Source organism: Ambystoma mexicanum, chromosome 8 (assembly GCF_040938575.1).
Source record: "Ambystoma mexicanum isolate Mex_15411 chromosome 8, UKY_AmexF1_1, whole genome shotgun sequence".
NCBI classification, from domain to species: Eukaryota; Metazoa; Chordata; class Amphibia; order Caudata; family Ambystomatidae; genus Ambystoma; species Ambystoma mexicanum.
Window position 1 is genome coordinate 1,153,478,400 of NC_090929.1, and position 13,042 is coordinate 1,153,491,441.

The 13,042-nt window shown below is 44.6% G+C and overlaps 1 protein-coding gene across 1 annotated transcript in view; it reads left to right on the top strand.

The window, feature by feature from the left end:
- FAM13C (family with sequence similarity 13 member C) overlaps positions 1–13,042 on the top strand; it is an 835,708-nt gene that overhangs the window by 82,741 nt on the left and 739,925 nt on the right. Inside the window, exon 2 of the mRNA XM_069611221.1 lies at positions 5,793–5,849. Within this exon, the coding sequence (XP_069467322.1) occupies positions 5,793–5,849 (57 nt within the window). The remainder of the gene's footprint in view (positions 1–5,792; positions 5,850–13,042) is intronic.

Here is a 13,042-nt window from a genome sequence, read left to right on the forward strand (position 1 = left end):
CTGGTCTCACCAAAGATAGGCAAGCTCTCCATAAAATGGATAGCATATGCAGACGACTTCTTGTTATTTGATGGCACGAAAGTAGGTCTACAGAGGATGATGAACACATTTGTAAATTTTATACAAGAAAGGAAACTGATGGTAAACCCAAACAAAACTGTGATTTTTCATACTGGTGTGAAATCTTTAAAACAAGATTCTTTGGTAATGTTTTGTGATGGTGTAAAAATAAAAAACCAAGCTGTCCTCAGATATCTAGGATGTACCTATACGAGTAAATATACACACTTAGCTATATGATAAAGGAGCTTAAAAGGAAGGCTGTGGGTATTGCTAATCAAATGATGATAATTGAAAAGAAATATGGCAAGTTCACATTAAGCGCATGTATTCTTTTTTATCGCACTAAAGCCATTCCAAGACTGACTTATGGTCTTGAACTTTGTTCAAATAATCTGATACCACATTTGAAAACAGTTGAAGCTTGTATATGGCGTAAAGTTTTGTAAGATATGAATTGGGCCTAACGTCACTGAAAAGTATTGTATATCGGAAAAAGATGCTATTATTGCGAAAATGTATCCTTGGTAAAAATAATACAATGTATCAATGTTTAGGAAATGACCTAGAGGGTGTTTTCATGAAAGAACTAAAAGAAATATGTGATTCGAAACTACGGGATCTAGGCCTTATAAACGAGACCCTACTGAAAAATCCCCAGAAAGTAAAAGAATTAATAAAAGCTTATGATTGGCTAGAGAACAACGTGGTGATATTGAATTCAACACTATATCATCAAGTGATATCCTTTTGGAAATGGTATGGAGTTCTGGAAAAATACTTAATGAAATAGCCCTCTAGATCTTTCCGCAATTTTACGATGAGATTTAGATTCAATGTACTGAATACCTATGAAATACAGAGTATCAGAACGAATAATGATGTGACTTTTAAAACCTGTAGATACTGTGAAATATCAGGAACGAAAGAAACGCTAATACATCTGTTACTGATATGCCCTAGTTTATTGAAACCACAAATAGAATACTTTTCCAAGTTTGTAAATGATACTTCGAATGTTAATAGGGAAAACTTATGGTATGAGATGATGCATGGAAACTCAACGATACTGAAAATACGCATCAGTGAATTTCTGAGAATAGTATGCAATGTTTCCTGAAACCTGAGTTCAATCTAGATTATCGTAATAATTTCATAAATAGCTGAGTACACCTAGATATCATGACAAATGTTGCCATCTAAAAAGCTTTTAAAAGTATAAAAAGAAAAAATGAAATGATTAGAGGTTTAAGGTTTTAAATGTGGTATAGTTTCTAGTATACTATTATGTTCTAAAAAATAGATTTAAGGTTGGTATTGTTTTGATTTGAAAGTTGTGTTTTAGTAACTTGTAAATGATTGCTTTTAAGGAGACGGATATTTAATGTTGATTTTGTATTGATTTGAAAGTTGTGTTTTAGTAACTTGTAAATGATTGATTTTTAAGGAAAAATGTATTTAATGTTGGTTTTGAATTGTTTAGAAAATTGCGTTTTAGAAAATCAAAAATGACCAACTCTTAAGGAAAAAGTGTATTTTATACTAGTATTGAATTGATTGAAAATGTGTGTTTTAGAAACTTGTAAATGATTGATTCTTATGAAAAAGATAAAAGATTTTGTAAAGGTTTGTAAAAAAACCAAAAACAATAAAGATAATAATAATAATAGTATTATGGCTAAGGGACTCTATCTCCTTCACTCTGCCATGGCTTCACCTCTGTCTGTGCCTCCTCAACACCACGCAACTTTCTCATAACACCCCAGCCCCATTTAACTTACTCCTCACAGACCCTGGGCTCATATGCTTGGCCTTCTTAATTCCTCTCCTCTAGCCATTCATGGTCTCTTTCTCAGTCCTCCTGTCTGGTGATTCTTCTCTCCTGTCCACCAGCTTCTTCTCCTGCCTCCTGGATGTCTACTCAACACTCCTTATTACTACCAGCCTACTCCTTAGGATGCACCTTCACCTCCCTACTGGTGTTGCTGCCACCCTCCTCCTTAAGATACTCCTTCTCTCCCCTAATATTAGTTACGGCCACCTTCTCCACATCCCCCATCTGCTCTCGCTTGATAGTACCTCTGACCTCCTTCTCTATATCCCACTTCTCCTTTCCCTTGATGGTATCTCCAACATCGTTCTTTCTAACTCTTCTGCTCTCTCCAACTAACTCTCCCCAGTCTTCCTCCTCCACCTCCTCATGCATCTCTGCACCTCTCCATCTCTTTCTAGCCAGCTCTCTCCGGTCTTTGTCTTCAGCCTGTGTTGCCTCATTCCTTTATCTGCTACCTCCTCTTGGTCAGTGCAGTGGTATTGCCTGGTTTGAGCTGGCTGTACGCCCTGTGGGTTTGCCATGGAGCACAGCATTGCAGACCAAGCCTTTTCGAGGTATGGCTTCCTTTTTTGTATTCATAGAATTATGTTTCCCAAGTGCTAGGAGGACTTCCCATGTGCAAGCTCTCCGGCCACCTCTACGGTTGAGCCGATGCTCTTGATGGGACTTGTGTTCTCTACAGAATATTTTAAAATGGATTTGGCCTTTCTGAATTTTGACTCTTAATAAATTCGCACTGCAAGGGTACTACAGACCATCTTTGAGATTTACAAACCACAAATCCTCTTAAAGTGGAAAATGGCACGGCTGGTCTCGTGTGGCTGTGCCCTGCCAGAGGACGGAGCATGGTGGGATAGTCCAGGACTTTCCCTCCCACCTCCCCAGAGCATAACTTCACATAGCATATGGTGAAATCGAACCCTCGTGGCCACCCCACTCTCTACTCCAAGACACAAGCATGGGACTTTGTCGAGGCTGGTTAGAAAGAAAAGGAATATTGAATTTCATGTTTGTAGGAATTTAAAAAATGAGGTGACTTACAAATATTCAGACCTCACTTCGAACTCCCCCACACAATTACAGTGGGATTTGAGAGCAGAGTAAAGCATTAGACTTTGATTCGGAATGTGTGGTTGATCCCTCCATGATCCCATGCCTCCACGTCCTGTTCCCAATAGGGGAACAACCCGATGTCCAGCCCCCTAGGGCACTATCCTCCATACAACCACCAGACCCGGGGAACAGATAACATTTTTGACCGTGAGCGGGCCTCAAGTTATAACAAAAAATATGGTATGTTAGTGCTGCGGCCTGTTACGGGGGACCGGGGTCTTCTGTCCCAGCCATTATGCTGATGCCCCAGCTGGTGGAGTGGCTCTGCGGGCCCATGGCGCTTGCAGGACGCTGCGCCTGAATAAACACACGGACACTGCTTTAGTGTATTACTGCAACTGCCGAGCGGGAGACCGCCCTGCACCTTTATTAGTGCGGGCCATGTGTCTGTACACGTGGCCCCAACATGTGACTGTACACCAACCACGGCACTCATGCACACGTTACAACATCCCATGCCGAGGGTAAAGACAAAGAAATGATGAACATTTAAGATGGCATGTGTTACAACAATTGCTAGCGCTCACGCTGACCTTGTGTGTCATCTTGGAACTCAGATCTACACATTCTGTTAGGCATGCTACTGTACACACTAGGTACAAGAGTGCACTACCAGGGGTTGGGCGGTTAAGTTCAAAGTCTTGTGAAGGGCGATGCTCACTCCCTTTTTCACTTGCGGTTCTGGCCAGTATTGATGTCAAGCTGTTCTACAGATACTACTGTACCCACATATTACTTTTGCGGTGTCACTGCATTACCAACTTACCTCCTTGTTCTGGTATACACTTGGGCACATATATACATTGGGGTGTAATATGCCTATGTGCTTGGTTACTACAAGCTTTATTAGTCTGATATGGAAGTGGGGTTGGCCCCACTGGTCAGAAAAGCACACCGGTGGTACCGGGCCACATTGGCAGAAGGAAGGTCTCAGGGCAGTCCCTCTGTGTCAGCTCGCCCATGATGGAAATTCTTCCACTAGCTGGCAAAGGCGCACCTGGGGATACCGGGGACCACATCGTCTGTCGTCTTGTCAGCAGGTTTCTTGCCTGTCTACTGTAGGGTGGTCCTGCAATGGGTCTGAGTGGTGTTAGTCCCTTCGTGGGAGACCATAGTCTGGAGTCTTTTGGGCCCCTTTAGAGGCCAAGGAAGGACCCTCTCCTCCCATCCCTCACCAAGTGAGGAACCACTGAATGGCAGCGGCAAGACCCATGGCCAGGTTCCCCGTCAGGCGGGAGTTCTTACTTGCTACCACTGTTGAGGCTCCCTGCTGCAGGGATTGGCACTTGCAGCGATCAGGGCCATGCAGTGCTCAGGTCTTCCCCTTGCTTCACAGATGGTACTTGCGTTGGAACATGGGCTGCTTTACTCCCCCAGGCAGGGGTTTATGACTATTGCGGCACAAGCCGCTGTCCTCCCCCAGGCAGGAGACTTCCTTGTGCAGTCGTGTGATGATGGCCCAGTCGCTTCCTGTTCCCCATGCAGGAGATTTATGGGTGTCCGGTTCCCCCATGCAGGAGGCCTGCGGGTGGTTCCCATGCTGAGGGTGCTCGCTGCCTCTGCTCGCCCAGGCAGGAGTACCCTTTTTTGTATTCCTGCGCTGGGTGCAGCCCTGTCTCCCCCAGGCAGAAGCTTCATTCATTATTCCTTTTATGGCAGCATGCGCGTCGCCCATTCTGCCCTAGCAGAGCAATTTATTTCATTGTGGCTGTGGTGGCCACGCCGCTCCCTCTCCCTCAGGTGGGAGACTTCCCAGTTTATTGTGGCAGCTCACCATAAGCCGTTTCCTGCTGTCTGGAGCGACGAACGCGCCGCATGGCAGAGGCAGAGGCCGCGCACACTTCGAGGCGGGGGCACCGCTCGCCTTTGGTGTGGCGGGCCCTGCCGCTCAGTCCCTCCCCCAGCGTGAGGACAGCATTGCTGGTGGCGATGCTCACACTCTCCACCAGGCGGGAGTACACTCTTTGGTTGCTGTGTATGCAGTAAATTCGAGCAGGACTTCTATAAATGATCAATTGTAAATTATACATATTATACATTTTTTGATTTCCAATCATGTACTGTGAATCTGTTCTCAAATGAACTCTTTGGAAAGTTGTTGCGGAGAAATGTACATTTGTAACACATAATTAACTCATATCGAGACAACTCAAATATTAATCAAACATAGACATAATAAGCCTGTACAGTTGGAACACACTTTTCTGATGGTTTATGAAGATACTTGCAAAACGTTAATTTGTATCAGATGTTGTTTAAATCAACATTTTCTTTTTTATACATATTTTTGGGTGGGTATTTTAAGGTTTTATAAACTCTGCTGTAAGTCACTGAAGCATGATCCTAAATCGTATATCTTTTCCTTTCTATGTGTTTCTGTGTTTTGATTTTGCTGCTACAATGACCTTAGAAAAGACGGATGTTTTTTTAACTCTACTTTTACCTAGAAGATAACATGTGCTTCATTTTAGACTTTTCATTTACACATTGCTGTGAATGGCAAATCTTGAGTGTCCGATGTAAATATAAAAAAAAGCCTATTTAGTCAACTATAGTCAATTGCTGTTGCCATTCTGTAAAGTGCCGTGATCCATAGTGCGCTACAGAAGAAAAAGTGAGCAAGGTACAAGTTATTTTTTTAAAGATCGATGAATTCCACAATTCAAACTACTTGTCAGATTTAAAAAATCAAATCCGTCAATGTGGCATTGGACTTGTTTGGCTGCAGCGGCGATAATGAAATTACTGACAGCATAACACTAACATCTGATTGCACACTCTGCAGGTGTGAAGAGGATATTGATGGCACCCAGGATGATGACACAGCTAGCTCCAATCACAGGTAGGTTAGAGTGAATTCTAAAAATGGTCTTTGTGAATTTCTGTTGTGCAACATAGTAGATATAGTTGGACGAGTTTGGCGGTAATTCGGGAGGGGAACATTCTCAGAATTACTGCCCAAATCATTTACCATTACCAACACTCGATCTCGTGGAATTACCATTGGATTACATTGGATTACAAGTGGTGGCAAGGAGGTGTTAATCCCCATTTTTGGAGTCCATAGGGATTTCTTCAGTTATACTATAAGTGGGAATTCGGCCATGGTAAATCTGATGATTTTTGGAAGTGAAGTGAAGCCTTTACCTCAAGTTAAAACTCGTAGAATGGCGGTGTGGTAAAGTGGGTGTAAAGTGATGGTAAATTGGCAGTTAAGAGGGTTCTAGGTTTAGTTCCATCACTGTTACTTTACTGCTATTTTTCCCACTACATTGTGCTCGTAATGAGGCCCAGTGAGCCTAAAAGGTAAAACAACTGTTACTCATCTGTAAAAGGATTAATATTGTACTTTTTCTATTTCTCTGCCCTTGTTTACATTTTTATTTCCAATCAAAACCTGATCAAATATACGTTAGACTGAATTACTGTATATGTGGCAATGCACCACTGTTCAAAGAGAAGGTAATGTAAGTTCTACGTTAAAAAAAATCATTTATTTAATGTAAAGAAACAATTGCAATCCAAAATTCCAAAATACTAATACAAAAATATAAAATTATAAGGAATGAAGAAAGTGTCTTATTAGCTGCAAAGAAAATGAAAAGGCATTGAAGGAACCTGATCAATGTGTACACCAGGGTTAGCTTGAGCACTTTTCAAAGATGCTAAGTGACCCGACCACGAATGATTTTGCCACAGCCGGAATGTTCGCATGAGAAAGGTGCGAACTACCAAAAGTTTGCACCTTTCTCATGCGAACACGCTTACATACTACCGGGGCTGCAGGGGTTTCCCCCGCAACCCACCGCTCACTACACTTCACAGTATAGTGAGCGGTGGGTTGCGGGGGACACCCCTGCAGCCCCGTTTTTTTTTTTTGCGGGTGTGTCCCCTGCAACACCCTGCTCACTATACCACACATTTTTTTTGTTTTACTTACCTGCAATGCTACCATCAAAGGTTCAAACTTTTGGTGCTCGAACCTTTGGTAGTAGCATTTTTCAGTCGTAGTGTACGGTCAGACCTTTTTTTCGATCCGATCGTACAATACCGTTTTAAAGTACTGTTGCTTAATCATTCATCCTGATTTGCACCAAGCGAGATCACCCCACATGGATTAAGAAACACTCAAAATGCGCATTACCCACTGCAGTTCTACTCGTTCACAGGGTTACGCCAGCCTTGTTTCCATGCCAGCATCTACAAAGCATAGCCGGAGACCCTCTTAATTACGTGGCAACTCATCCTGTGTCTGCCCTTGCCTGTGCTTCCACTTTCTCCTGGTCTGGGACCCAGTCCTTTGGTCCACTCTGCCTTCCCTTTTCCATGCATCCATGCTCTGACTCTCTCCACCCTTATTATTCATTCTGCCTGCTCTTTGAACATCTTGGGTTACTAGTCTACATAGCCCCTCGCTTGTTCCGGTACCTCACCTGCTGTGCTGCTGTTCTCCATCCTGACCTGTCATCTCCTTGGTCAGTTGCATCTGGCCTCCAAGCAGCATCAACCATCCACTTAGTGTTTACACTGTCCTTGCTCCTATAGTGGATGGAGTGACTACCTGAGGAGCAGGGAGTGGAGCACTTCCACTTCCTGGTATCAAAAGCCGGGGATCTGACAGTGCTTTGTTCCTTGCTTCTGCCTGACATCGGACCCAAACCTGGACTCCGGATCAGCCCACAATTGCCCACCCCAGAAATCCAACAGGTACATGTCTGCGCAACACGCTCCTTGACAAGAACTGGTTTGACCTGAAACCTGATGAAATAAAGAAGCTTCCCTGTACCTAGCGAGTATGGCGTCTACTTGTGTCAAGAAAAGCTATAACTCAGAGATGAGGAGTCCTAGCTCTTTAAACCACCCCACAGGTACTGAAGGTGCCCAAATTTAAGCTTTCTGCGCCTACAGACCATATTTGACATGATCCCAGAACACTGTAAACCATTGACACCATTTATATAATGGAAAATAGTAATGTATACCACTACAGCCCACTTAAAATGCAAAATACAGAAATTCAGCACGCTGTTCATGTTTAGTTAAATATAGAATAATGTAGCTCTGTGCTCTCGATAACTTTATCTTCCATTGTTATTGATGTCACCTTACTTGATCAATCATAGTTAAACATAACATCTGTCATTAGCCTCTAGAATTTTCTCCCACTAGCTAAGCCACAATTGTGCCTGATGTTTGGGAAAAACACTTCTGGTTTTCTTTGGATCTGCTTGACACTGACACTGAGCTTTACTTCAAGGTCTGGATAACATATGTTTAGCTTCAAGATTGGTTTCACACCTGTTAAAATAGGCAGCTATTACACCGCTTTTAAAGAAATGGTTTTCAGAACCACTTGATTTCTCAGATTTTCAGCCTGATTCATGGAATTATTTGCGTGAAAAAGGCAGATTTGCGCGCCTTTCTGGCCGAAAATCCCTGTGTGAAGTATAGGGATTTTCGGGCAGAAAGTCGCGCAAATCTGCGTTTTTCACGCAAATAATTCCATGAATCAACCTATTTATATTTCGGTGTTCCTTATATATTTTTTGGGAAATGTGTACATTGCACTGACCTGCGACCATAGTTACCCCACTGCGATGTGGACCAGATCCCACAGTAGGCAGCTTAGCAAAACTGCATTTACTTGTTTATGATCCAGATCCTAACCAATCAATGGAAGTTGCAGACATGTTTGGATAACCTACTTATATTGATCTTAGAGGCCTGGGTCCATTCCTGCTGAACATCTTAAATGCAAACATACGAACAGAAAAAGTTCCATCCTCCTGGAAAATCACAGGCATTGCTCCCAAGTACAAAAAGGGCCACTCGCTGAACTATCAGTTCCGCTCATTATAGATGCAGTTTCTGAGATCTTTGGCAAATTTCTTTTAGCTGTAATCCAATAATGGGAATAATGGCAATAATGTTAAGGAGTGATCACAACATTTCATCAGGGCTCAGGTATGATTGTGTAATGCCTTAGGTTTCCCCTGATTTTCAGCTTCATAAAGAGATTCTGTTCCTGGGATGTCAGCCTGATGACAGTCTCCCATTTTGTAGACACGGTCTATCTCTTGGACTTTTTACTTAAACTGGGATTATATACTGTACACATGCTATTTAATCTATTTTAGGATACAGTGGGCCCAGTTAAGTTCATCCAAATGGTCAGGGTGCAGGGGACTTCACAATCCAAAAGAAAAAAGGACAGCAGTGTGTTGCTCAGCCTCTTCAACTACTTTTTGAATGATGCATATGACTGGTTGCAAAGGCTGGTAGCAGTCACCCCTACAACGGGTAATATATGCATCCTGCTCTTGATTTTTGTGAATGACGTTTTCTTGCTGTCCTCTACATGTTGTATTTTATGCAATGAGACATCATCATCCAACACAATAATGTATTTTTTATGCTATTGTATATACAGCACACATTATAACTCTCTTTTCTTCTTTCCATTTCCTCACTGCCCCTTCCTTTCATATCACATTCTTTTAGTTATCTGATGCAACCGTGCGCATAATGGCACTAATAGTACCCGATATATCCAGAAACGAAACAGTGACTCTGATCTAGTTCATCTTCCTAATCTTGCGTCCAAGTAATTGAATACAATGGCGGGAATGTTTTCCAAACATGGAAGGCTGTTCCACTGGAAGCGTCATCCCAAACAGATTCTGTTTTTTTTTGTTCTTCCTCCAACTGCAAGCAGTTGCAATTTTCTTCCAGGCATGGGGGTTTCCAGTCTTAATTAAAGGTTTTATAGCCCCTTCACACTTTACAGGTGAGTGTCCCAGGACTGCTATTGTCCCAGCCTGGAGCACAGACGAATGTCTGACGAGCATGTGAACTTTCAATGTCCTGTCCCATACAAAGTTTATCAAGCTGGCACTTCGCACCTATGTGTCCTGGATTTATGGTGTATCTCACTTCCTTGGATGAGTTTCATGGCTGGCAACTGGAATGACAGGTTTTGCTGAGATCTTGCAAATCCATCCCATGTGTTTTAAACTGTTTAATTTCTTACTTTGAGTCTGGAATTAAACAAACCTGTGAAATGTCTGTGTGTGTATTATCACCACTAACATGATCACTTTATATTGCTAAGTAAACAGGCTTTAATTAACAATTGAGTTTAAAACAGGCCATTTTTTTCTCTTCTGTCAGCACAGCCCATTTTCCACATGTGTTAGACACTGCTAGAATTTCTTTCTTTAATTCAGTTTGCAGCTCCTCAGATTGCCCACACTGGGGGTCATTACGAGGTTGGAGGTAATGGAAAAACGATGCTGGTAATCCTTTACCAGCATACCGCTCCTATCTATTCCGACTTAAGACCCCGCTATTAGAGGCACCGCTAATAACGGTGCCTCTAATAGCGGCATGGGCGCGTGCACGCGGCCCATCATGCCGGCAATACTGGCATGCCGCTAAAAAGAGGAAATCACAAGTCAGGCGGACATGCAAATAATGGCATCATGAAGGCGCTAATAGGGGATACAGGTAATGCCGGCATCGTGAACCGACCGTAAAATGCTATGTGCAGTGTTCCCAACTGCCACAGGTGCACACAATCAGCACAGGTGGAGGCAATGGAATCTAGGCCAGGACAAAAGGAGCACACCCACACACCACACCCCTTCTCACACCAAGATGATTCCAATAGTAGTAGCAATACTGGGGATGGAGGACATGCTAGCATTGCTAAACCAGCAACAACAACAACAGCAACAGCAGGCACCACAGAGGAGATGCAGGACGAGAAGGAGGGTAAGACAGGCCATACATGCCCCACCAGTGCAGCCAGCAGTAGCACGCAGGCAGCCCCCAATCCCTCGCATCAGAGCCAGTCCATTGAATCTAACCCCTGAGCAGACCCACACCCTGTACCGTCTGGACCGGGACACCATCACCACCATTGTGGACATGATACATGCCGACATTGTCAGCCTCATTGAAATACGAACCGCCATCCCCCTCTTCTCAAGGTAGTGTCGGTGCTCTACTTCCTTGCCACAGGCACCTACCAGCACACAGTGGGGCACATGCATGGCATATCACAACCCTTATTTTCTCGCATTCTGAACCAAGTGCTGGATGCCCTCCTCAAGCACACAAGGGACTACAAATCCCTACCATGGACTCCCCAGGAGATTTTTTATACAAAAGTTGGCCTCCATGCACTGGCAGGCATGCCAAATTGTATAGGTGCCCTCGACTGCAACCACGTGGAGTTGGTGGTCCCGCATGCCATGGAGGTGGTGTACCGCAACCGCAAGCAATACCACTCCATCAATGTGCAGATGGTATGTGACGCCAGCCAGATCATCACACATTGTTGTGCCCGATATCCCGGATCAACTCATGACTGCGGAACTCCACGCTACCACGCTACATGGAGCGACATCCTGGACGACGTGCCTGGCTGCTTGGTAGGTTGCATGACAGGCACATGGCACTGAAATGGGGGGAGAGATGCACACACCACCATGGTGTCAATGTTGATGTGACAGCACAATGCGCACATCACTAAACACTGTGCCCCAAACCATCCCAAACAGAACATGACACCCAAATCCCATAGTAATGAAGTAAGGTCGACACCTACCACAACATGACAAACAGTAAACCACCCCACATCCCACAACACGTGCACCACTCATCAGCAGACCTTACCCTCCGTAACACCATCCAGCAACATGCAGGGAATATGCACTATGTTGCTGTCTCCAGCAAATCACCACACAGGACAAGCATCCATGGGAGTGCATTGAACAAAACCACCAAGGGAATCCACTGACTGTCAAAGGGCCGCCACAACCACAGGAATGCAGCATGTCACCATGGGAAAAATCAGCACTGAATGCCTAGCATTGCAGAGCCTACTGCCAAAGCTCCCAGTCAGATAATCCTACAGAACACAGCACATCACAAATTTGACACGAACACAGCTGTATGCGTACACAATGTATGAGCAACAAGACGGCAGTGCACACCGTGTATCATCTTGAAGATGCAATCCACACCATTAGTCCATGGCACAGGACACATTGGGGGCCTAAAAATGGCGTGCATACAACCAGGGACATGTGCATGTGACCAACGATAATATGCAGGCATGTGTGACTAGTACAGCTGTCGACTGACATATACCTTTTTTTTGCTCCCATGCAGGGGACAGTGGCTATCCCTTGAAGCCGTGGCTCCTCACCCCTGTCCAAAACCAACAGAGCAGGCACAAGGAGGACTACAATTGTTCCCACACCCGTACCCGTGTGGTCATTAAGCAGACCTTTGGCCTGTTGAAGGCACTGTTTCGCTGCCTTAGCCGGTCGGGTAGGGCACTCCTCTACAGGCTTGAGAAGGTGGCCAAGATCATCATGGCATGTGTCATGCTGCACAATATGTGTATCCAACGAAACGTGCTCTGCCCCCTGACATTGAACTGCTACCACCTGGTGTTGATGAAGGGGATGAAGAAGATGTGTCTGCACATCATCGCAGTGCCGATGCACAGGAGGGACGTGCTGTGCGTCAGTCAGTGATTGCACAATATTTCTGACACACATGAATGCAGAGGGTGACATGATAGTTGGACAGAGGGCACTGGGTGTGGGAGTACATGTACACTATGCACTGTATATGAATAAATGGCACATGCGCAATGATGAATGTCCACTCAAGATATTTCTTTCACACAACCGGTGTATTGAAATGTACAATGAAGATGAAAGTGCACTAACCCCCCCCACCACCATCACCCCATCCCTACTCCCACAACTCCCCCACACACCCTCACCCCTCTCCACCTCCCCCCACAACTCCCCCACACACCCTCACCCCCTCCCCCTCCTCCCACAACTAACCCACACACCCTCCCCCCTTCACCCTCACCCCACAACTCCCCCACACAGGTCCAAACAAGTATCTATTGCCTTCATCAGGCTGGCCAGTCTACTTCCTGCCACTCCCTGCACCTGGTGGTGGCATGTCCGGGCGGCGCAGGGTGTGCGTCGACCTGCGTAGTGGGCG